This window comes from Mesocricetus auratus, unplaced genomic scaffold (assembly GCF_017639785.1).
Source record: "Mesocricetus auratus isolate SY011 unplaced genomic scaffold, BCM_Maur_2.0 Super-Scaffold_100004, whole genome shotgun sequence".
NCBI lineage: Eukaryota > Metazoa > Chordata > Mammalia > Rodentia > Cricetidae > Mesocricetus > Mesocricetus auratus.
The window spans coordinates 4,545,664-4,566,967 of record NW_024429189.1 but is presented as its reverse complement, the minus strand read 5'-3'; the positions used below and the strand labels follow the sequence as shown (position 1 = coordinate 4,566,967).

At 50.6% G+C, this 21,304-nt stretch overlaps 1 protein-coding gene across 6 annotated transcripts in view; it reads right to left on the bottom strand.

The window, feature by feature from the left end:
• Window positions 1-12,245: 12,245 nt before the first annotated feature.
• Window positions 12,246-21,304, bottom strand: part of Vav2 (vav guanine nucleotide exchange factor 2) — a 163,719-nt gene continuing 154,660 nt past the window's right edge. For 4 of the 6 annotated variants that reach the window (XM_040745160.1, XM_040745161.1, XM_040745162.1 and 1 more), the window contains 5 exons: window positions 20,750-20,837; window positions 19,512-19,635; window positions 18,859-18,945; window positions 17,926-18,080; window positions 12,246-14,287 (listed from right to left, as the gene is read on the bottom strand). In XM_040745160.1, the coding sequence (XP_040601094.1) occupies window positions 14,240-14,287; window positions 17,926-18,080; window positions 18,859-18,945; window positions 19,512-19,635; window positions 20,750-20,837 (502 nt within the window). In that variant the 3' untranslated portion in view covers window positions 12,246-14,239. The remainder of the gene's footprint in view (window positions 14,288-17,925; window positions 18,081-18,858; window positions 18,946-19,511; window positions 19,636-20,749; window positions 20,838-21,304) is intronic. The other 2 variants (XM_040745163.1, XM_005085404.4) reach the window with 1 other exon arrangement.

Genomic DNA, 21,304 nt, shown 5'->3' with positions numbered 1-21,304 from the left:
CCCACCTTACCCCTCCCCATCTTACCCCATCCCACCTTACCCCACCCACCTTACCCTGCCCCACTTACCCCACCCCACCTTACCCCACCCACCTTACCCTGCCCACCTTATCCCTCCCCACCTTACCCCACCCCACCTTACCCCGCCCCAGCATTTTCATTCTCCTGGTGGATTCGAGGGGCATGGGGGGAAAATGACAGCTCTAAGGGGAGAAAAGGGAAAGGTTTATTTCAAACTGCCAAAGTTGCCTCTCGGGGAAGGCAGAGAGAAGCAAGAGGGACGAATCTCGAGGGCAATAAGAAGAGTATCACTCTGGCTGGGCGGTGGTGGCGCACGCCTTTAATCCCAGCACTCGGGAGGCAGAGGCAGGCGGATCTCTGTGAGTTCGAGGCCAGGCTGGACCGACAGCCTCCAAAACAATACAGAGAAACCCTGTCTCGTAAAACCAAAAAAAAAAAAAAAAAAAAAAAAAAGAGTATTACTCTGGCAGAAGGGAGGGGCTGTGAGCTGGAGGGGGCTTTGAAGTGTATAACAAGTATTTGTGAGTAGGGTGGAGGGAAACTAGGATAGAATGGCCCTCGGTAGACTGATAGACACCACAGGCATATGTTAAAGGGACGGCAGTATGTGCCTTTTGCCAGAGATAAGGGAAATGACTTCTTTTGGTAGTAGGAAGCAGTTTCACAAGTTCCTGGGGAATGCTGGCTTTTATCCACCAGGAATCCTCCTATACTACAGGTTGAGTTCATTTCTGGACATTTGAACTCCATTTTGAAGTTTGGAGAATTGGGGTTTCCTTTGGACATGACACTAGAACACTATGAAGGAGACCACAGTACAAGCAGGGGTCACCATTGATCCCATTCTCTGGGGTGGAGGGGTTATCTCCAGGCCATGACCCTTCCAAGCTGCACAAACTCAAACAAGAGTTGTGACAGACTGAAACTCACACGTCCTCAAGACATCCCCCCCCCCAGACCTTTCCTTCTAACCAAGCTGGGCTCCCACTGCTGGCCAGCCTTCCAGGGCAGAAGGGTTGCAGGCTACCCTAGCCGGGTAGAAGTTCCCTAGCAGGAAGGTGCTGGAGGGAGGGTCTCCTGCCAAGCTCCACATGCGGCTCTGGAATAATCCAGAGCAAAGAGAGAAAGAAGTAGATTGAGCCTGGCCAGTAGACTGGATCTGGCCATGACAGAAGCAGGGACACGTAGAGAGCGGGAGGGAGGACATAGCAGAGTCACACGGAGAATGCGTAGCTGGGGGGAGGGAAACCCATGAGCAGGAGGAAAGTTAGGGTGGGGAGAAGGAGGGCTGGGATGATAGCTCGGACTTTGTAACATGTAACTGGCAACTTGTGATGCTGAGGGCGCCTGGAGGCCAGCATGCGCCTTGGTATGCTAACGAAACCAAAATAGCTATTTCTCCCTTCTGGCTTCTGGGATCTGGAGAAACGGAGTCTCCTTTGGACCTGACAAGGAACAGGTGCACAGTAGCCTGGGTGTCTCTGGCAGTCACTCTGGGCAGTGCCGGAGTGGAGGACTGACAGGGACCAGTCAACATGCATGTGTGTGACCTCTCAGAGGGACAGGAAGAGCCTCTGTCATTGCAGAGATGAGAAAACAGGCAGAACACAGTTCCGGGGTGCCGATGGCCACAGGCCACTGATAAGTTTCTAGGACATTGTTAGAGGCGTTGTTGGGGTCCCCAGTACTTAGTTTTTCCAAGAAGAACATAAAGCCAAAGGGGCTGGGGGATGGCTCGGTCAGCAAAGTGCCCCCTGCACAAGACCCTGAGTCTGATCCCCAAAAGTCCATGTTTAAAAAAAAAAAGACCAGGCACAGTGGCTCACGCCTGTGATCTAGCACCAGCTCCAGAGTTTGATCCCTAGGAGCCAGGTAAAACAAAACAAAATACCAGGCACAGTGGCGCATGCTTGCAATCCCAGCACTGCGATGCAGAGTAAATCAGGTGTTGGTAAATCGAGGACCACCCACATTCTAGAACCAGGTGCTCCTGAGCCACCCTCAGTGACCCCGAGGTCATCACCAGCTGTCAAATGCCACACATCTCCACTGTTGCCACATTTGCATACCCAGATCCCCCATAGAACAACAGTTGTGAAACTTCTTAGTCCTAATGAGCTCTGTTTATAATTGTGTCTCCTTTTAGAATAAGGAAGCAACAAGTCTCAAAAATATTTCAGATTGGTATGGATTTTTGTATTATGATAAAATCTAAGGTTATATTTGCTACAACATACTATATGTGATTCAACTTTGCTTTAGAATATACTCTATATGATGATAAAATTTTAAGGTTATAAAGGTCTACTGGTTTAAGATGTATGGCTAACTACTTATGTCTTTGCTAACTGTTCAACACCAAGCTTCTAGAAAATTTAGATAAGTAACAACATATGTTTGATAAATAAGGTATATTTGATAAATAAGATTTATAAATTCCTAAGTAAAAAGTTTCTACACCCTGATAAGCCTCTCTGCCGATGCAGCAATCCAAATCAGACCAAACCAAACCAAGTTAGAAAAATCCCACATTTAATGGATACAGAGCTCCGGGATGGCTTTCCAGTCCCCCAGAGAGGAGATGGAAAAGGGAGACCAGAAAAACCACAAGTCTGTTCTCTGGGGGGTCATTTAAATACCCTGTGGGAATGGTCTTGAGTATCTCTGGGGGAGTGGGGTCATCATTTGGCAGGCTTTGAGATGCAGCAGGGTTTGGAGATAGGGAGGGGGCTTGGATGAACCTCCACCATAACATTCCAGATTCTTTGTGTATATGGATGCCAGGGGCTGGTATCAGGGAATATTAAGCTACACAGGGTAGGTTGTCATATGGTATTTATTTAGGGAGAAGTCACTTACATGAGAAGCCAAGAACCCAAGGTCCGCTCCTTTCCCCCCAGCTCTTTATCTCCATCCCTACTACATACCTGTGACCACGCCCAATTGGGCGTGGTCAGCAGAGCAGGTGCCTAAGATCTCTCCCTACAGACTGGGGTGAAGTGTCCACCATAACATCCCAGACTCTTTGGGTGCACGGATGTCAGGGGCTGGGGTGAAGCTTCCACCATAACTCTAAAGTCTACTCAGGTTCAAGTAATATTTGTCTAGCTTATTTGTCTTCATAATTTTGTTAAGCTTTAGCTATTCAGATAAACCGAGTCATACAAAAAATGCATGATATTCTATAATAGTATACTATAAAAGATCAATAAAGTTCCCAGTCTCTCCATGGAATACAGTTTACTGAACGTTTAATGTTTAATGGAAAAAGCTTCCTATGACAGACAGAGACTCCCAGCTCCTAGTGACCCCAATGTCTCAGAAGAAGATGATGGAGCGCAGAGCTCTACCTGGAGCTTGCTTTAAATGTAAATGTGTAAAAATAGAAAATGTTTCCAGTTTCTTTCACTCTCTATGTTATTATTATATTAAGACTTCAAACGTTCAGAATTTTAACATTAATCGATAGAATTCAGATAAGCTATTAGTCTGGCTCTGATAAGCACTGACTACTGTTACCATAGTCACAAGCTCAAATATTTAGTTTTCCTTTGGTTGTCTTCTAAGTATAGACTTAGAATTGCTTCTTATTGTGCTAAAAACACCTGTCTAATCTATATACGCCCAGTATTCTGGATAAAGGAAAAATGTTCATGCTTTTAACCCAGAATCATTTTTGGGCCCCCAAGCTTCTTCACTGACTCAGAGGCACGAGTCTACTGCCTTTTCCACCATTTGGATTTCAGTACAGATTGCAAACCGTGGTAATGCTAATACATCTAAAACTTCTCTTTTAGAATCTTAAAAAATTGTGTAAGCTTCAGGGAATCGACTTGAATCCAGCTCTCATGGGGAAAATGGACTCCAGACAAGTACTGTCAATCAACAGCCTGTTTCCCCACCAGCCTATTCCATTTATTCCAGAGATAGGAATCTTACTCCCTTTCCCAGGTATTGGGACTCCTCTCCACCAACTAGCAGGATCCTGGACCTAAAAGTTTCAAATGTACACCTAAGAAAAGAAATCCCCCTAAACTCTCTCACTTTACCTTCTGTCCCTAACACATCTGTTTCTGCATCCTGCCTGCCCCACCCACCCCCTCAAAATCTGCATCCAGAACAGCATCAAAGCTGCTAGCCACGGGATTCCAGCCTCACAAAATGCTCCAGCTGCTGCCTGCCAGTCCCTAGCCCCAGAAGGCCTCACAGAGCCTCGTCAGCAAGTGAAGCAGCCTGTTCTCCACGACTCGGACCAGATCCCAACTTTCTTGGGTCCCCATACCTGTTGATGCCCCCAGACAACAGGAAGCAGTCTAAAGAAATGGCTCCTCCATCCCTGCCTCATCAGCCACCCTGTCCTATTTCCTCATCTTTCATAATAAACAGGAAGGAGCGTGAGTAAACTGAAAGCCATCCGCATTCTAGAGCCAAGTGCTCGCTAGCCCATTTTCAGTGACCCAGCATGAGCTGCCATGTCATCACCAGCCACCAAATGTGACACATTCTCACTGTCACCATGCCAAATACCCATTAAAAAGCCCTCACCATCACACCCCCTCCCTCTGCCTCCCTCCCTTTCTCTCTTGTCCCTGCTCAAAGGTGGCCTTACACACACACACACACACACACACACACACACACACCAATAAATCTTGAGTGAGGTCTGTTGCATGGTGTGATCTTTGTGGTACTCTGGTCCTGTAAAACCCTAACATCAGGATCTTCCCAAGGAGCAAGTGGCAGTTCTCCCAGGACACCCAAAGCGCCTCATGTTCCAGGCATTCCAGAGAATGATGCTGGGCATTTCTTTAGCCTTGGCACAGTGGGTATGGCCACTGCACCTCCCGGAGAACCCATGGTTTCTTGCCAATTAGTGAAATAAACATGGTGGACAGATGGTCCCTTCCTGTCCTGAACTCACTTCATAATTGGCCTCTGGCACCACGCCCGATCATGAAGGTGCTGGCATGCCCCATGCTGTAGAGGTGGTGGCTGAGGGCTAGCCTCAGGCCCTGGCCAAGACCCCTCTCTTTGCTGGGGTGTTTGCTGGACTTTGCACCTTCCTGTGTATCCTGAAGATTCCTTACAGACAAACTCCCAGACTTCTCTTGAAAAGCGGGGGGCGCGGTGATTGAGTGAAAACGAGGACATGATTGTCCTAGGCATGGTTGCAGAGACGGTTTTTATTGTACATATGAGGGAGAGAATAGTCAGAGGAATCTGGAAGGGTTCAGACCGAAAATGGCCAGGAGAATAGACCATGAGAGGAGGTGGGGGAGCGCTGGAGAGGAAGAGAAGACAGGAGGAGAAAAACAAAGTTCAGGAGGCAAAGAACTCCAAGATTGCATGGCCAAAATGGCTGAGTTATATAGGGATCAGAAGCCGGGGGAAGGAAGCAAAGCTCGGGGTGGAGAGGTTTAGGATAGGGAGTGCGGAGGAAGGGGTGGGGGCGGGGAGCAGGGATGAGTGCTGAGAGGAGAGACTGGCTGCCAGAGTCCACTTTGGTATGTCACAGGCACCTCAGTCAGCTATTTGTCCCAAGTTTCTTTGAGACCTGACAGTGTCCACCCTGCGCCCCCCCCCCCCCCCCAACCCCATGCTTGCTAGACACTCTTAGAGGGGGTATATTTAGCCCAGTTGGACAGAGTCCCTGTACTGGCTAGTTTTATGCCAACTTGACAGTCGTCAAAGAAGAGGGAGCCTCCATTGAGAAAATGCCCCTATAAGATCAGGCTGTAGGCAAGCTCATAGGGCTTTGCTTTTCTAGTCAGGATTTCTGTGTAATAACCCTGGATGTCCTGGAACCTGCTTTGTAGACCAGGCTGGCCTTGAACTCACAGAGATCCTCCTGTCTCTGCCTCCTGAGTGTTGGGATTAAAGGTGTGCGCCACCACAGGACATTTCCTAATTAGTGATTGATGGAGGAAGGCCCAGCCCATTGTGGGTGGTGCCATCCCTGGGCTGGTGGTCTTGGGTTCTACAAGAAAGCAGGCTGAGAAAGTCAGTAAGCAGCACCCCTCCATGGCTTCTGCTTCAGCTTCCAGGGTCCTGTCCTGTTTGAGTTCCTTTGATGATTAACTATGACGTGGAAACAAGCTGAATAAACCCTTTCCTCCCCAAGTTTCTTTGGTCATGCTGTTTCGTCACAGCAGTAGTAACCCTGGCTAAGACAGTCTCCCATCATTTTGCCCTCTTACATGTCCCACCAGCCTGGGGAGCTTCGCCTTCTCAACTGTTTTTCAGCGTTCTGGGGCTGCGTTCTCAACAAGTACCCAGGGCTCTACTGCTTAAGAACATCCCTTGGGGGCCCAGCATCCAGGAAACTACCTCACAGGGAGGGATGAGCAGGAGCACTGGAAAAAGCCTTGATAGGCTCAAATGCCCCCATGTTCCTAGAGATCCAGGAGCACCAAGAGTTAGAGGCACTGGTTGCCCCAGGGGTCAGCCCTTCTCAAAGAGGACACGTGGCAGGAAATACTGCACCCTGGTGGTTGTTTGTGAGTTGTACATCCTGAGTGAGCTGAGCCCGGGCCCAGGAAGGCAGCCATGGGTAGGCGGGACCAACCTTCTACTGGGCTGTCAGCGGGGGCTCTCGTACAGCAGGCAGCCTTGGGCATGCAGGACCAACCTTCTACTGGGCTGTCAGCGGGGGCTCTCGTACAGCCCTGCAGACACTATGGACTAGTCACCATCTCAAGAAGTCCTGTCCACCAAACAAAAGACGGGGCCAACAGGAGGGGAAGAGGAAAAAGCAGGGAGCCACCTCCTTATTCATCTCCCTTAGCTCTACCAGCCAGAGGGAGAGAAAAGTCAAACATCCCCTGGACCACTGGAGACTTGTCCAGTATGCCATAAATCCATCTCGTACACTGTACACATTCCAGGCTATGGTGTGGAATGTACTACGATCCGGGGTTATTGCACCTGCTGGTCTCTCAACCGTTTTTCACATTTAGTAATAACTTCTGAATCCAGTGGGAGGTGAGGGCACGTATCCTCCGTCTACAGACAGGCCATCGCTGACTGCGGATACTGAGGACACGGGTCTGTGGGCTGGCCTGAGCAATTCCTCCTGTCCCTGTAGCAGTCCTTGTCTTGGGGCACCTGGTTACTTGGGGTACCTGGTTACACAGTACCGACTCCTGTTGACGCCTGTCTGACGGGTCTCTTTCCACAGACCTGCTTTCAGCACCTCTGGGGCACCAAGTCTTGTGCCCATATTTACGTGCGGTACTCGGCTGAGGTCTTCCACGGTTAGTGGTAAACTCCCCACTAGGCTGACTTGAGCTGCACTGGAGGCTCGTCACCCTCTGGCCCACCCGTCTTTGTTACCTGTCTCAACCCTGGGACGGCACCAATTTGGGGCTTTCCTAGTGAGTACAGTAAGCTCATCAAAGGGATGAAGAGAAGTGGATATGCGCCTCAGGCTTGCTGAGATAAGGACCCAGAGCTCAGAAAGGAGGCCACCAGGCTTACCGCGTCCACAAAACCTCAGGCTCAACAGGCACTGACTGGGTCTGCTTGAATCAAAGCCTGTGCTCCCGACCGGAACAGCTGGCTTTTTAAAAAAAGAAAGAAAAAAAAAAAAAAAAGAAAAAAGAAAGAGGCTTTTCCCTGGTTTGCTTTGACTCAAAAGCTAGTCAGACTAAGAGGGAACCGAGGCCACTCACGCGACACAACTCTCTGGACCTTGGAGAGCCAGCCTGCCAAGTCGCATGGTCTTAAGAGAGCTAAGGCTGTCTCAAGACAGAACTCAGTGAGACTGCTCCTCCATTTCTGTCCTGTGGACCCCGCCAGGTCACACAGCCTTTGTGGCATGGTCCTCTGTTCATGCCCTGCCCTCCCCCGCAACCCATTCTTTCATCTTCTGTGGCAACAAGACCCAGAACAAAGGCCCAGCCTCTCTGGGTGACCAAGTTATAAACTACGGAAGGCGGTGGGCGAAACTTCCAGAAAGTGTCCCTAAAGAGGAGGCAAATCCTTTTTGTGCCCCTTCTTCCCGGGGTAGATTAGCTCCTCTCTCATCATTACGACAGAACACCTGGCAAAAGCCGCTCAAGGAGGAGTTTATTTTTGCTGATGGTTTGAGGTCACGGCTCACCACGGTGAGACGGCATGGCAGCAGGAGCATGAAGGAGCCGGCCACGTTGCATCCAGTCAGGAAGTGGAGAGAGATGGCGTTCAGCTCACTTCCTCAGGGTAGGATCCCAGACCCCCGGGATGCTACCGCCCACACTCAAGGCAGGTACTCGCATCCCAATTAATCCAGCCTAGAAACTCCCTCACAGACAGACACGCTGGGAGGTTTGTCGCTTAAGTGACTCTAGAGTCCACCAAGGTGATAACCGACATTAACCCTGACGGGAAGTCACACTGAGGACCAAACAATAGAAAGAGACAATCCCCTGCACCATGGAGCCCAGTCCTAGCCCTGGGTGGCCACCTTGGGCAGAAGTTGTTCTTCTCTGCTGGGTTGTTTATAGCCCTTCTCAAGAAGACCATAATCCCAACTGAGCAGACGGAAAGGTTCAGGCATTCTGCTGGCCTGCCCTGTTACCGTGGCAGAATGCACTCAGGCAGCACTCTGGTCAGCCCAGAGTTCCATGAGTACAGCCTGCACGCAGGTACAAAGGACCCATTTAAAAGGCAGACCCCGCACACTTACGCTCTCTTACCTCACTCCCCACGCTCTTCTCTCTACCCCTCTTCTGGTTTCTCATGCCCCCCCCCATCGCTCTCCCACCACTGTAATGCACTGGTTAATAATGTACTCTCTGTGGCTCGTGTTGTATCCCGGCGGTGCCCGCTTCCAACTCGCGTCTTTCGCTGCCTTTTCTAATGTTTTTAAACTTTCACAAGAGAACACCACAGACCAGCCTTCGTATGGAGCTGAAGGGGAGGGGATCTCATCACACACCCCATCAGGATAGCAGTCGAGGTGTGGGATAGTATCAGAAGGGCCCCGGGTGAGAACTGCCCCATAGAGCTCCCATGTGTAAATACGAGTTTGATTTTGTTAAGACACATAAAAGGAGCAGAACGGACTCACGAGGGAAAATACGCGCATCAGGTCGTGACAGAAGGCCGAGGTCACCAGAGCAATATGTAGTTATTGCCTTAGAGAGGGGCTTGGTGAGCTGCCCGATGGCAGAGCACTCTGCCCTGAAACAAGCCAGCCTCAGTGAGACACAGCCATTTCAACCAATGTCATCGTTTGTTCACAACGAATACATTTGTTCCTGGAATCCCTTCCCTCGGGAAACATAAAACATATTCACCTTAAAGTCCCAGTGACAAACCCAGGTGCAAAGCCACCCAAGTTCACCATCAGGAACGAAGGAGTTTATCTGGCTTCGCTACCAGGATATGGCTGCTCCTCCTAAAAAAGTCTATACCCAGTAGGGATGAGGACTTTCCCACAGCCATATACACGGACCCCCTCTCCCCCTAGTCTCTCTGGCCTACATACTCTAGCCCCCTCCCCAAGACCACACACAATTAGGGCATAACTGCATACAATAGGGGTTATGCAGTGGTTAGGTACTCAGATGAGGATCCCTGTCCCTCTCTGTGAGGGGCTGTAAACTCATCAGAAAGGCCAGCTAAGGTCTTTTGCAAGAGGGCACAACTGGACTCTGGAAGATGGCAGCTAATTGGCTCAGAAGACTGTCCCATACTAAATAGAGACTAAACTTTAAAAAGATTACTATATCTTGTTTGTTTACTTATGTGTGCATTCATGCATACCACAGCACACATGTAGAGGCCAGAGGACAACTTTCAGGAGCTGGTCCGGAGACTGAACTCAGGTTTCAGCCTTTGTGGGAAATGCATCTACCCACTGAGTCATCTCACTAGCCAAGAGTAAAACTTCGGTTTAAGGAACAAAATGCTTGCTCTGCCTTGGAAGAGTTGTATTACTGATTTCTAGGAAGCCAGGTTATATGATTTGAACATGCAGAATTCACTTTATGGTCCAGCTCAAGATAAGTTTTCTGCATTTTTCCTTCTGATTTTTAATTATGCCTCTGTTTGTGTATGCATGCACATGAGTGCAGTGCCAATGGAGCCCAGAGGAGGGCATCAGATCCCGTGGAGCTACAGCTACAGGCTTGGTGTTCAGAACCAAACTCAGGTCCTCTGGAAGAGCAGCAAGCCCTCTCAACCACTAAGCTATCCCTCCAGGCCCATAGAGTAAATTTTCAAGGGTAAGGGCATGTACACACTGTAGACACAGCGTTACTCCACATTTTAACTTTATATCCTTTAGCTTTACTGAGGTCTAATTGAGGTTGGGCTCTGTCAGCCTGGAGGACAGACAAGCCATTCATTGAAAGGACAGTGGGAAACTGCCTCTGTTACCCCGACACCCCCTGACAAGACAACAAAGCTTGAGGGTCAGTAAAGGGCTTGGAGATGAACCATTCCAGAGGGTCTCAAGGAACAGCGACTGCTTTACGGCATGTGAGCAGCCACTTACATAGTGGAAGCTACTAACTGGGATTGGTTAGCATATCGCCTCGGATTGGATACTGGAATGCTCACACCACCGGGGTCTCCATGGGCAAGAAACATATTAAAGGAGGCATGGAGAGTGCACACTCATCCACAGGCCAGCTACCAGCTACTCAGGCAACTTCAGAATTCAGAGTTCTGACACCAGGAGCACGGCATGCTACACCCTTCCCGTTCAGAGGCTCAGTGTGCCGAGTAGGCTGGCCACCAGGTGACTACTGCATTTTCTCCTACAGGCAACCAGAAGGTGTGTGTGCTGAATAGCTGTGATGTGGATAGGGCTAGGGATGAACTGTGCAAAGGAAACTCATGGGCTCCAGTTCCGGGGGCACCAGGAACAGAGATTGGTTTTAGAAGAGGCAAAGTTAGCAAGGTCCTTGCTACCTCCCAATCCAACAAGAACAGGGTCCAGCAGAGACCATAGCAAGAGGCCTCCCACTGTAAGCCAAGGAGGAAATCTTCAGAAAAAAAAAAAAAACACCTGGTGGCCTTGACCTTGAGGTCTGGGGCCACAAGGTCATGGGCTTCTGTGTCCACGTCTTCAGTCTTGCGCTTTTGTCGCAGCAGAGGTAACGGAGACCATCTGGGGAAAGAAAGGTGCAGAGCCCACTGGGACCCAGGACTCTGCCCCTCACGGAACTGTGGCCCAAGCGGGACGGCCAAGAATATTCCAGCAAGGGCAGCAGGGTTGAGGGAGCTGCTGCCCACACGGTGAGGACTTAGACCACAAAGGCGGAAGAGACCCAGAGGAAGTGAGGGTGGCGAGGCCTGGACATAATCATCAGGAGTTGGCTGATGGGTGGCTCAAGCCCGAGATCCTTCTGCCCTCTACTTCCCAGGGGCTTCGGTTACAAAACCCACAGAAGACTGCAGTGGCCGAAGCCATCACAGGCCGGTGAGAACATGTCCAAATACCCAGCTGTGTGGAGGGCGTGCCAAGACGAGGGGTCTGAGCACGTACAGGGTGACCGCCACACTGTGAGGATTGGATAAAGACGGGATGGACACAACTCTTCATGTTCACTGGCCTCTGGCCTGGGCACACGGGAGGATATCACAGTGGTCGACACACAGAGTCCACTCTCAGTGGTACGACCACAGCCACAGGCCACATTTGGAGCAAGAGCCCACACTAACCAAGCGTGGGCCACGGGGACCCACAAGGTGCACCTATGTTAAGGCCTTGGTCCGGTCCATTTCCTTGGTAACGAGACACCACATTCTCCAGGTGAGCATACACCTACTTCCAAGCATCACTGCAGCAGCAAGCGGCCCTACAACAAGGTGCAGGCTACAGAGCTGACAGGGGCCTCTGATCCTTTCACAGGTATACCATCAGGAACCTCAGGAGCCACACCGGGCGGTGAGGTAACCATGAAGAAGGAAAGACAAGCTAAGGACGGGAGACTAGGAGGGGAACCTGGGATCCTAAGGCATGGGCTGCTTTTTCCGTAGGTGGTGATGGGGACAAAACACTTGATCATTTACGTTTTCTTTATCAAATGACACAGGACTCATGCTAGAGGAGAAGGTGCTGCTTTTATCTCTGAAGACTGGGGCTCTTGCTCTAAAGTCACTTGCTGAACTCTGCTGGGTGCTCTGCCAGTCAGGCAGAGGGGACCATCTGGCAGCCAGGCTTTGGGCAGGATAAACCCTGTTGGACTTAGGATGCCAGCTACTCCCTCCCAGGCACAAAAGGTTATCCACAGCTGCAGAATAGAACGTAGGTTTATTTGTCGTAAAAACCATAGTCCGGGGAGGAAAACCCATTGGCAAATGTACAATTGTTCCATTAGGGGGTACTGCTGGCTGTGGGACCCCCTCATCCCTGACTTGCATGCAATGCACTGCAAATGTTCACAGCTGATCTCAGGCCCCCAGTCCTCAGCCCTCAAATGGTGTCCAGTCTCCTGCAGAGGTGCCTGTGGTCCAGCTTGCCCACCACCCTGCTCAGTGTGGCGTGGAAACAAACAACCCAAACCAAATACAAACATCTAAACAAACACAAAACATTCACAAAACCCGGGTCCTCGATGATTCTTTTTCTCAGTGTCCTTCATAATCATGACTTCTATCATGACAAACTAAAATATACATCATTTTGCTATTATAGACTCTTATTCACATATATAATGGGAGATTTAGATGAAATAATTACAACTTCCCCCCTCTAAAACACAAATAGGCAAAACAAAATAGGATAAAACAACAACAAACAAACAAAAACCAGAAGAAACTAAAGAACAAGGATGTTCTGAGGGCATCCCTATGGAAGGGCCCGACAGGGTCCTCCCCTTGGCCTGCACCGGGCACTGGTGTGCAAAGCTGTGCAAAGTGGCCTGAGGCCCCGACTCTCTCCAGGACAACTCCTCACTCCACACCAGCTTCTCACGGCTTGAGCCTCTCCAGGGTGTCTCGCCTTCTGTTGCTCCCTATCTACTGAAATCCTCCTCGCCCCCCCCCCACATCCCAACAAGCTGCGTGCGGGCATCAAGCTGGAAGACATGCGGCCAACTCTGGAAAATATCCCCAGGTGCAAGGTGGTGCCCAGTCCCCCTGCAGCAGGGACAATGTCTCAAAGCCTAGCTCCCTCCTCACCCAGGACTGGGCAGCTAGACGGAGGGAGAAAGGGCCCCCAAAAATCTAAGCTTTCACACGGAATTCTGGGTAGGGAGAAATAGGGGCTGGCCACGCCAGAGGTCAAAGGCCAGGGAGCACCAGGAAAGGGGGGTGAAAGGGTGAAGACACCCCAAGAGCACTTATTTTGGGTTGGCCACAGGCCCAGTGAGTGGGCTGCGGGAATCTTTGTGAGGACACCTGTCAAGGGCTAGAACCAACATCTAGTGCAGAGGCCAGCAGACTCCTAGGACCATGGTTTGGAATGCAGAAGATGCGAGTGCCTCCTGGAGAGAAAGAGGCAGTGGGGGAGGGGAGCCTGGTTCTCTCCTCTGCCCTTTGGGGTTCACAGATGTGTCCCCTGGCAGCAGGGCAGGGAAGACCCCAGGAAACGAAGAACAGTACCACTGACTGGGGGTGGGCCAGGGGTGGGGGCAGCAATGTCATCGTTCCAAAGGCCCCTCCCGAGAGAGGGGCCTGCCCAGTCAACACTCAGCAGGACCTAATGTGTTGGGAAGGGAGGCAGTCAGGCAAAGCTGCGGAGCCAGCAGGGCCCAGGGCTCCTGCACAAACTCTCCGATCCTGCACCCCGGATGGGCCTAGAGTGTGCTACAGCACAGTGTGGTCCTGCCTGCCTCCCAAGACCTGACACCTACTCTAGAGAGCAGCAGAAAAGACAGGCAGATCAGTGCGGGGCTGAGCGGACGGGGCTCGGAAGGGCCCCCTCTGCTGTCCCCAGCCCTCCCTGGCACACCATGAGTTGAGTTCTAGGCTCCTGAACAGCTAAACCAGAGGGGCAGGCGGTGGCTTCTGACCTTGGCTGTCATCCACACCCGCCTGGCCACGTTGCCTGAGTGCCCTCTCCTTGGTGCTCTGGGTGTGGCCAGCACAGGTTTCCTCTATGTACAAGGAATGTACCCAGGGGCAGGCCACCCAGGGCAGGTGACGGTGGAACACCTTCCCCATCCCTGTGGGTCCTAACAGCTGCAGGCTTGGCAGGCAGTTCCCAGAGCCATGGAGAGGCCAGAGGTGGACTTCAGAGCTGGGGAGACTCCCAAGAACATCCGTGAGTCCCGCAGGTCTCGCCTTCACTGGACGCCCTCCTCTTCCACGTACGTTGAAGGGAACCAACCGATCTGAAAGAGATGGCGGGACATGTGTGTCTGCATGCGTGTGCACATGGAGAGGGTGTATGTGTGTGCACTATCTAAACTCATAATGATGACGATAGCCTATACAGAGTTCTGATGAATAAAAATAAATACAAGGGTACGTTTCACAGCCAGGGTCTGAGAGTTTCACCTAAGGGGCTGCACAGATTGTAGCTCAATTTAATGATTGAGAAAACAAAAAACAATTGAAGTCCCAGTAGCCCAGCTATTTAAATTCTTTTATCCTTAATGTTTGGAGATATGTTCACAGGTTTTGGAGCATCACAGCTAAAACATAGCTTTGAAGATAACAAGGTCTAAAATGTTTTCTCTTAAATAGCTTTTAGGTAAAAAGAAATCCAAGAAGACAATCTAAAGTTTTAGAAAGGCACATAGTTGAATGCAGAACTCATTAAGGTCAGGGAATCAGAACAAAGCACCCTAATTACCATAGGTTGACGGTTGAGGTACCTTTATTGCTAGGGTTGGCTGATGACCAAAGATGATGGCTAATTCCTTATACCCATTTCTGCCCTCAATCTCAAACATAAAAAAATACTGATGAGTGGGTATGCAGCCTAAAGATTTAAAGCAGAGCTGACTGACTCTTTTTAATATATAAAAGTTTAGGTTTGCCAGGCAGTGGTGGCTCACGCCTTAATCCCAGCACTTGGGAGGCAGAGGCAGGCAGATCTCTGTGAGTTCGAGGGCAGCCTGGTCTACTGAATGAGTTCCAGAACAGACTCCAAAGCTACAGAAAAACCCTGTTTTGAAAAGCCACAAAACAAAACAAAAAGTTTAGGTTTGTGATTCCTTTAAGACTCCTCATAAGAGTACCTTTCAAGTAATAAAGTAATAATAGTAAGTAATAAAAGTAATTGGCCCTTTCTTTGTAACTGCAAGCAAAATGCAAAATGCAGCCTGCCAATGAAACGGCTGACAAGAATACCTCTCTTGCCCACAGTTCATCTTTAGCAAGTTACTTGAGTATGAATACATGTGGGCTCTTGGGATTTGTTTTTCACCTGTGGTATGTAAAATATTTAATCACGTAAGGGATATGGAAAACATGCTGCTTTTCACTGTTTGTTCTGTATTCATTGTAATCATTCGCTTGAAAAACAGAATGTAACCACATTGTAATTCCTACATTGCCTGAAACATTTTGCTGGAGTATATAAGCTATAGAAAAATAAAAGGTATTCAGTAGAAAGAACAGAGAAAGAACATTAGAGAACAGAGAATAAAAAAGAAAGCCATCAAGAGAGGGTGTGTCTTTTTCCCTAACTCCCCTCAGAAAGGAAAAGCTTATGCCAACTCTGTGGATTCCTTTCAAAGTCTGTGCTGCCGGAGGCTGGCCCCCTAGACAGCAGTAGAATCTGGACACAGGACATCACAATCAGAATCCATCCTAGATAGCATCTGAGAGAAGTCTTGATTAAGGGATTCTCTGGATCAGACTCGTCTGTGGGACTCCCTTGACTGTTGAATGATGCAGGGGAGTTCAGCCCACTGTGAGCAGCACCATCCCCTAAGCAGTTGATCTGACACATGTAAGATGAAATAAACCCTTTCCTCCTTCCCCTAAGCTGCTTTTGGTCAGAGTGTTTTATCACAGTAACAGAATGAAATAGAACACATGCTGTAACCCTGATGAGTGACAATCCCCTTGTGTACACTAACGTAAAGCTATGCCTCTGTCTAAATGTAAGGAACATCAAACCTAACCATGGGATAAAAAATAACAGTCCCGTCTCCAAACTCTTACAAGCCATATACGACTGAGAGAAACTGTAGAACATTCCAGTTAGGATGATGGTCATGGTCCCATGTATCCAGTAAACAACAGCAAGAAGAAAGATAATTGAGAAAACTGGTGAAATTAGAAAATTTGACTATAAACCAGAAAACTGTATTGTGTCAAAGGAGAAAAGCATTGACCTCAGGAAATATTAAGGAGTTAAAAAAAATGTCATTTGGGCTGGAGAGATGGCTCAGGGGTTAAGAGCACCGCCCACTCTTCCAGAGGACCTGAGTTCAATTCCCAGCAACCACATGTGGCTCACAACCATCTTTTTTTTTTTTAAGAAATTTTTAAGATTTATTTATTTATTATATATAGAGCATTCAGCCTTGGGTGCCAGAAGAGGGCACCAAATCTCATTATAGATGGTTGGGAGAAAACTAATTTATAATTCAAGGCTGTGAGGTCCTCATGCCATCTCAGCAGTAAAAGTCCTCTCTGAAGAGACTCTGTATAGTTCAAGTGCATTCGTAACCACCAGAATATTAGCATATGTGGCAAAAGAGTATATAACTAAAAAAAAAAATCAATCACGAGGAGAAGTGAAGTAGATAAAAAACAAAATATTGGCTAACCCGAAAGTTGCTCAGAAAAGAGAGGGGGTTGGAACTGACAATAAGCAAGAAGATGGTGGATTTACAAATGAATAGCCAAGTATTTATACTAAATGAAAATGGACTACATAAACCTACTAAAGGGCAAAGACCACCACATTCATTCACTTAAAAAAAAAACCCAACTGGTTATAAGACACTCATCTCAAGAACAAGGAAAGAGAAAAACCAACAATAACAGGAGAGAGTGGAGAGGTGGTTAGAAATGCGCCCACTCAAGGAACACTGACGCCTTCTGTTAGTACACGGGCTTAGCAGTAACATTACCAGAGATAAAGAGGCATTTCACGATGACAGCAGGTTAAATCAACAAGAGCCACTCACAAAAGCTCAAACCAGCTATTTCTAAACTGCACTACATACGTAACTGCCTGGACCCGGTGAGGGCCCAAGCAAGTTACTGACTCACAGCCCCAGTTGTTTCCAATACAACTGGCATTGGCCTGCCCTCAGGGCTAGCCTTCAAAGTTGCTGCTAGGATTCAGCCGCCTTCACTCTTCTGAAGGGCAGCTGGGTATCAGTGAACATATCTGGGGTCTGCAACACGGATGACAGGCTGAGTGGGAACAGAATGGCTCCTGCTACCAGCTGTAGAATGTTCAGCAGGGGAGCCGAGGCTGCCTGGCCCTCTGCAGACAAGTACATCTATCTGCCTGGGTACCTGGAGCCCTAGGAAAATCCAGTTTGTCCTGCTGGCGGCACATGGAGCTCTCTGCCTTTCCAAAACATTGCTCAGCGACCTGGGTCAAAGCCAGTGGATCTAGATGGGCCCAGGAATAGAGAGGGCTTTTTGCAGGACCTCTGGGGGAAAGAGTCTGAGGGAACGAACCACCTGGCAGTCACTGGAAACAAGAAGAAGGGAGGGAGTGGGTAGGACCTGAGGGGTCCCTGTGGCTTCCCTACCTGCAAGTGACTGGAAGACTGCATGTAAAACCGTTTCTGAGTGACCACAAAGGCAGAGAATCAGGGTGTGACACAGTATAGGATCTGTGGGGTCTGGATGGAGACCTGGCCAGTGTGTCTAGGATCATAGTGACCATCTGGATTCTCAGTTCTCACCCCCGCCCCTGTGACATCAGGGAGGTGTCAGACACAGTGTGCCTAGAACAAGGCTGAGCATAGTGGAGACTGTAGAACAGTTTGTCTGAGTCCAGCGGGGTCAGAGCCAGCCCTGGGGCTCTGCATGAAGCCCTCAAGTTACTCACCCGCCCATTGGTCTCGCCTTTCCACCAGCCCTGGTCACCACCGATTCGGCTATAGATCTTGACCACGTCACCTTCCCGCAGCGACAGCTCCCTCATGTCCCGTGCAGCAAAGTTGTACCTGGCCACAGCTGTGCCAATGACCCTCGGTGTGAACACTATTGGGACAGAGGGGGTGGGACATCACACATCTGCAGGAACTGCTCAGTCGGAAGCCCGGAAGCCCTCAGACTGAGCGGGGTCTCTTCCCTGTCTGTGTCCACAGCTAGGGGTCTCTGGAGGGTCACACTGGCCTCTAGCTCAGGGACCTTCACACCTTGGTGGGTTTGGGGATATGACACACCCACGCATGCACTAGAAGGGGACTGGAATACATCACCCATGCTGGGCAGCTATGTCAGGCAACAAGCATGTCATGGTGAGCAGAGCAGGCACCCATGCCTTGACCACTACGGCTCGTGGTATCCCCATCCCAGACCTCCAGACTTAGACTGGAAACCCACTGAACTGGTTCAGCCCAGAACTCAGAAGTCCTGAGGGGCAGGCGACAATGGCAGTGACTGAGGGGACACGCACAGCCAAACGAGAAGGGCTTTGGCTCTGGCAACAGAAAGTATGTCATACCAGGGATGACCGAAGCCCCCTCCTTTAGGGCCCATCCCGTTCCCACAGCAGCTTTCACAGCCACAGAGCGATCACCATCCCCGCCCCTCCTGCCCACATTTCCCACAACCAGAGGCAAAGTTCCCAATGGCTGAAAAAGATGACAGTTGAGGAGGCAGGGAAGTAGCTATCAGTATGACTGGGGAAGAGCCCCGCCTGACGTGTCCTCATGAGCAGCAGCCTCGGCCTGACTCCCAGCCTCCCTCCCCCGCCCCGCACCAGGCTGCACAGCCAGGGGGACCCATCAGGCTGGACCCTGAGCAGCAGAGGTACCTGACCAGAAGGGAGCGGAGGGGCCCTGAGGGGCAAAGCTGAGGCCCTGAGGACTGAGAAAAGAAAAGTTGTAGGAAGCGCAGGAAGCTGCAAAGAGGCAAGAAAGAGCATAAGAGGGAGGGCGGGACTCTGACGGCCAAGGAGCACAGGGGATGCCAGGCTCTCCCTCAGGAGGACACAGACGCACAGCATGAGCACAGCTAGGCCACTGCTTGCTCTGCACCTACGCCTGTGGGTCCCTGTAGACTGGAGACATGGGTTTCCAGGGGAAAGAGCTCTGAGCTCGAAGCCAAACGCTCTGGCCCTGTCTCCGTCCCAAGGTCCAGGTTGTTCCCCTGTCCTTGGCTTTGGAGTCCCTCCTTTACACAGACAGCTGGCTTGCACAGCCAAGGCCCCAGGGCACCCAGGGAGGGATCTGTTCTCAGATCCTACCCACTGCTCCTCACGGCTGTCAGCTCGAGGCACAGGCATCGAGAGCCAGAGAAGAAGTGCAGCCCCCATCTTCCACATGAAATGAGAAGGGGCACAGGTCAGCACCAGCGACAGATGGATTGGCCGGTCCGTGCTCACGGATGGGGGCAGCAACTCTTGACCCTGGTAGACACGGAGTGCCTTGGCCCTGGAAGCTGGATACCCCTGGGCACAGACATTACCTGGGGACCGGCTTGAGGCCCTGGTGGTGGCACGCTCCCGAGACTTGTAGGGGAACTTGAGCGTAGTGTCCAACTGCTTGAAGCTTTCCTTGAGAGAGTGGCACTGGTAGTACTCAACGAGCTCCTGCAGGGGGCGAACACACACTTACCAACTGCTGGAGAATCAGGAGCCCTCCCACCTCCTGGGTTCCTCAGAGAACCCCTCACTCCAGCCAAGCCCAGCTAGGAGAGCCAGTGCCTTAGAGACTTCTTCCTCAGCTTTAGAGCTCCCAAACATTTCTGAAAGAATGCTCTGGAAGGAATGCCCAGGTTGAAGGGCAAGCTGCTGACTGTAACGCCTTCCATGCTGGAGTGAGGGCTCACCTGCAGGGCAGAGCGCCAGGGAGAGAGGACTGGGCAATAATGAATGACGGCACACAGAGTAGTGCTCCATGGCTTTGTAAAAGAAGAGCCCCGTGAACCACGGCTGGCCTCGCCTGATGGGGAATGTTAGCTGTGGGCCGAGAACTGGATTTTAGGCACTTTCTGTTTGTATTTTCCCATGGGCCACAGACAGGAAAGGAAAGCTCCAATGTCCTGCCGTGGGGGGTGGGCAGAGTTTTTGACTAAAAGATATATGGGTCTAGGTATGGTGGCGCACATCTTTAATCCCAGCACTAAAGAGGCAGAGGCAGACTGGTCTTTGGAGAGTTCAAGGGCAGACCTGGTCTACAGAGTGAGTTCCAGACCAGCCAGGGCTACATGGTGAGCCCCTATCTCCAAAGACAATGAAACAAAAAAGAGTTGGGATTGAGACTGGGCCCGGTGGTAGGGTGACTGCATTAAGTGTGTGAGGCCCTGGGCTCCACATTAGCACCTAAAAGAGAAGTGGGAGCAGGAACAGACAGAAGCAGCCTCCTGTCACTTTAAGGGATGCCACGCCTCGCACTGCGTTATGGTGGGGCCCGACCAGGGAGGTGGAGAGAGTAGGGCTGAGGTTGCTTATCATGTCAGGTGAGCAGCCTCACTGGGCCTTGGTTTCTGCTCTATCATGTGACATAGGGAAGGCTTTGGAGTGTCCCAACACAGGTAAAACACTGCTTCAACTGTTCCCCAGACACCCTGTCAAGTTCCTTTCTGGCCCACACTAAAAAGAATCATTACCCCCTAGGCAAAGAGCATGGGCCATGAGGGGGCAGAATGGCTGTGGAGCAGACAGCCACCAGGCCTCGGTGGTCTGATGCAGCAGGCACACGTACCAGGAGGCTCTCAAACTTCTTGGCCTCAGTGATGTGGATCCAGTTGTCTTTCTCCACTACCTTGATATGCTTCACCTCGTCGTTGAACCTGGACAGACACACAGCCCAGCAGTTACCGAACAGCCCACACTGCCCAGGCTTATTCCAGATCCGTTTCAGCAAAGACTCTGACCCAAGGCTCTACACCACCACTGCAGTCACTCCAGGCCAGCCGTTCCTCCAGCACTCCATTTGGGCAGATCTCCCGGGACCTACCCCACCGCCCTCCCTGCCTGCTTGGAGTCCATACCCCAGAGTCCCCACTACAAACTCACTCCCCTCCTCTCCCTTTTCAGCACCCCCTCCAGCCTTCTGCTACACTGGGAGATTCGCCCTCCTCCCTGAAAGCAGCTAACTCTGCCCCATTCTCAACATCCACTAGGCTGCTCCAGATGCACAGAGCTCAAGTCCACCCGGTCTTAGAGCCAGTTGCCCCTGCCCTCTCCCATCACCATCTTCAGTTCAAGTGTACCCAACCTTGGGAGGCTCTCCTGAAATCCATCCCAACCCATGCCA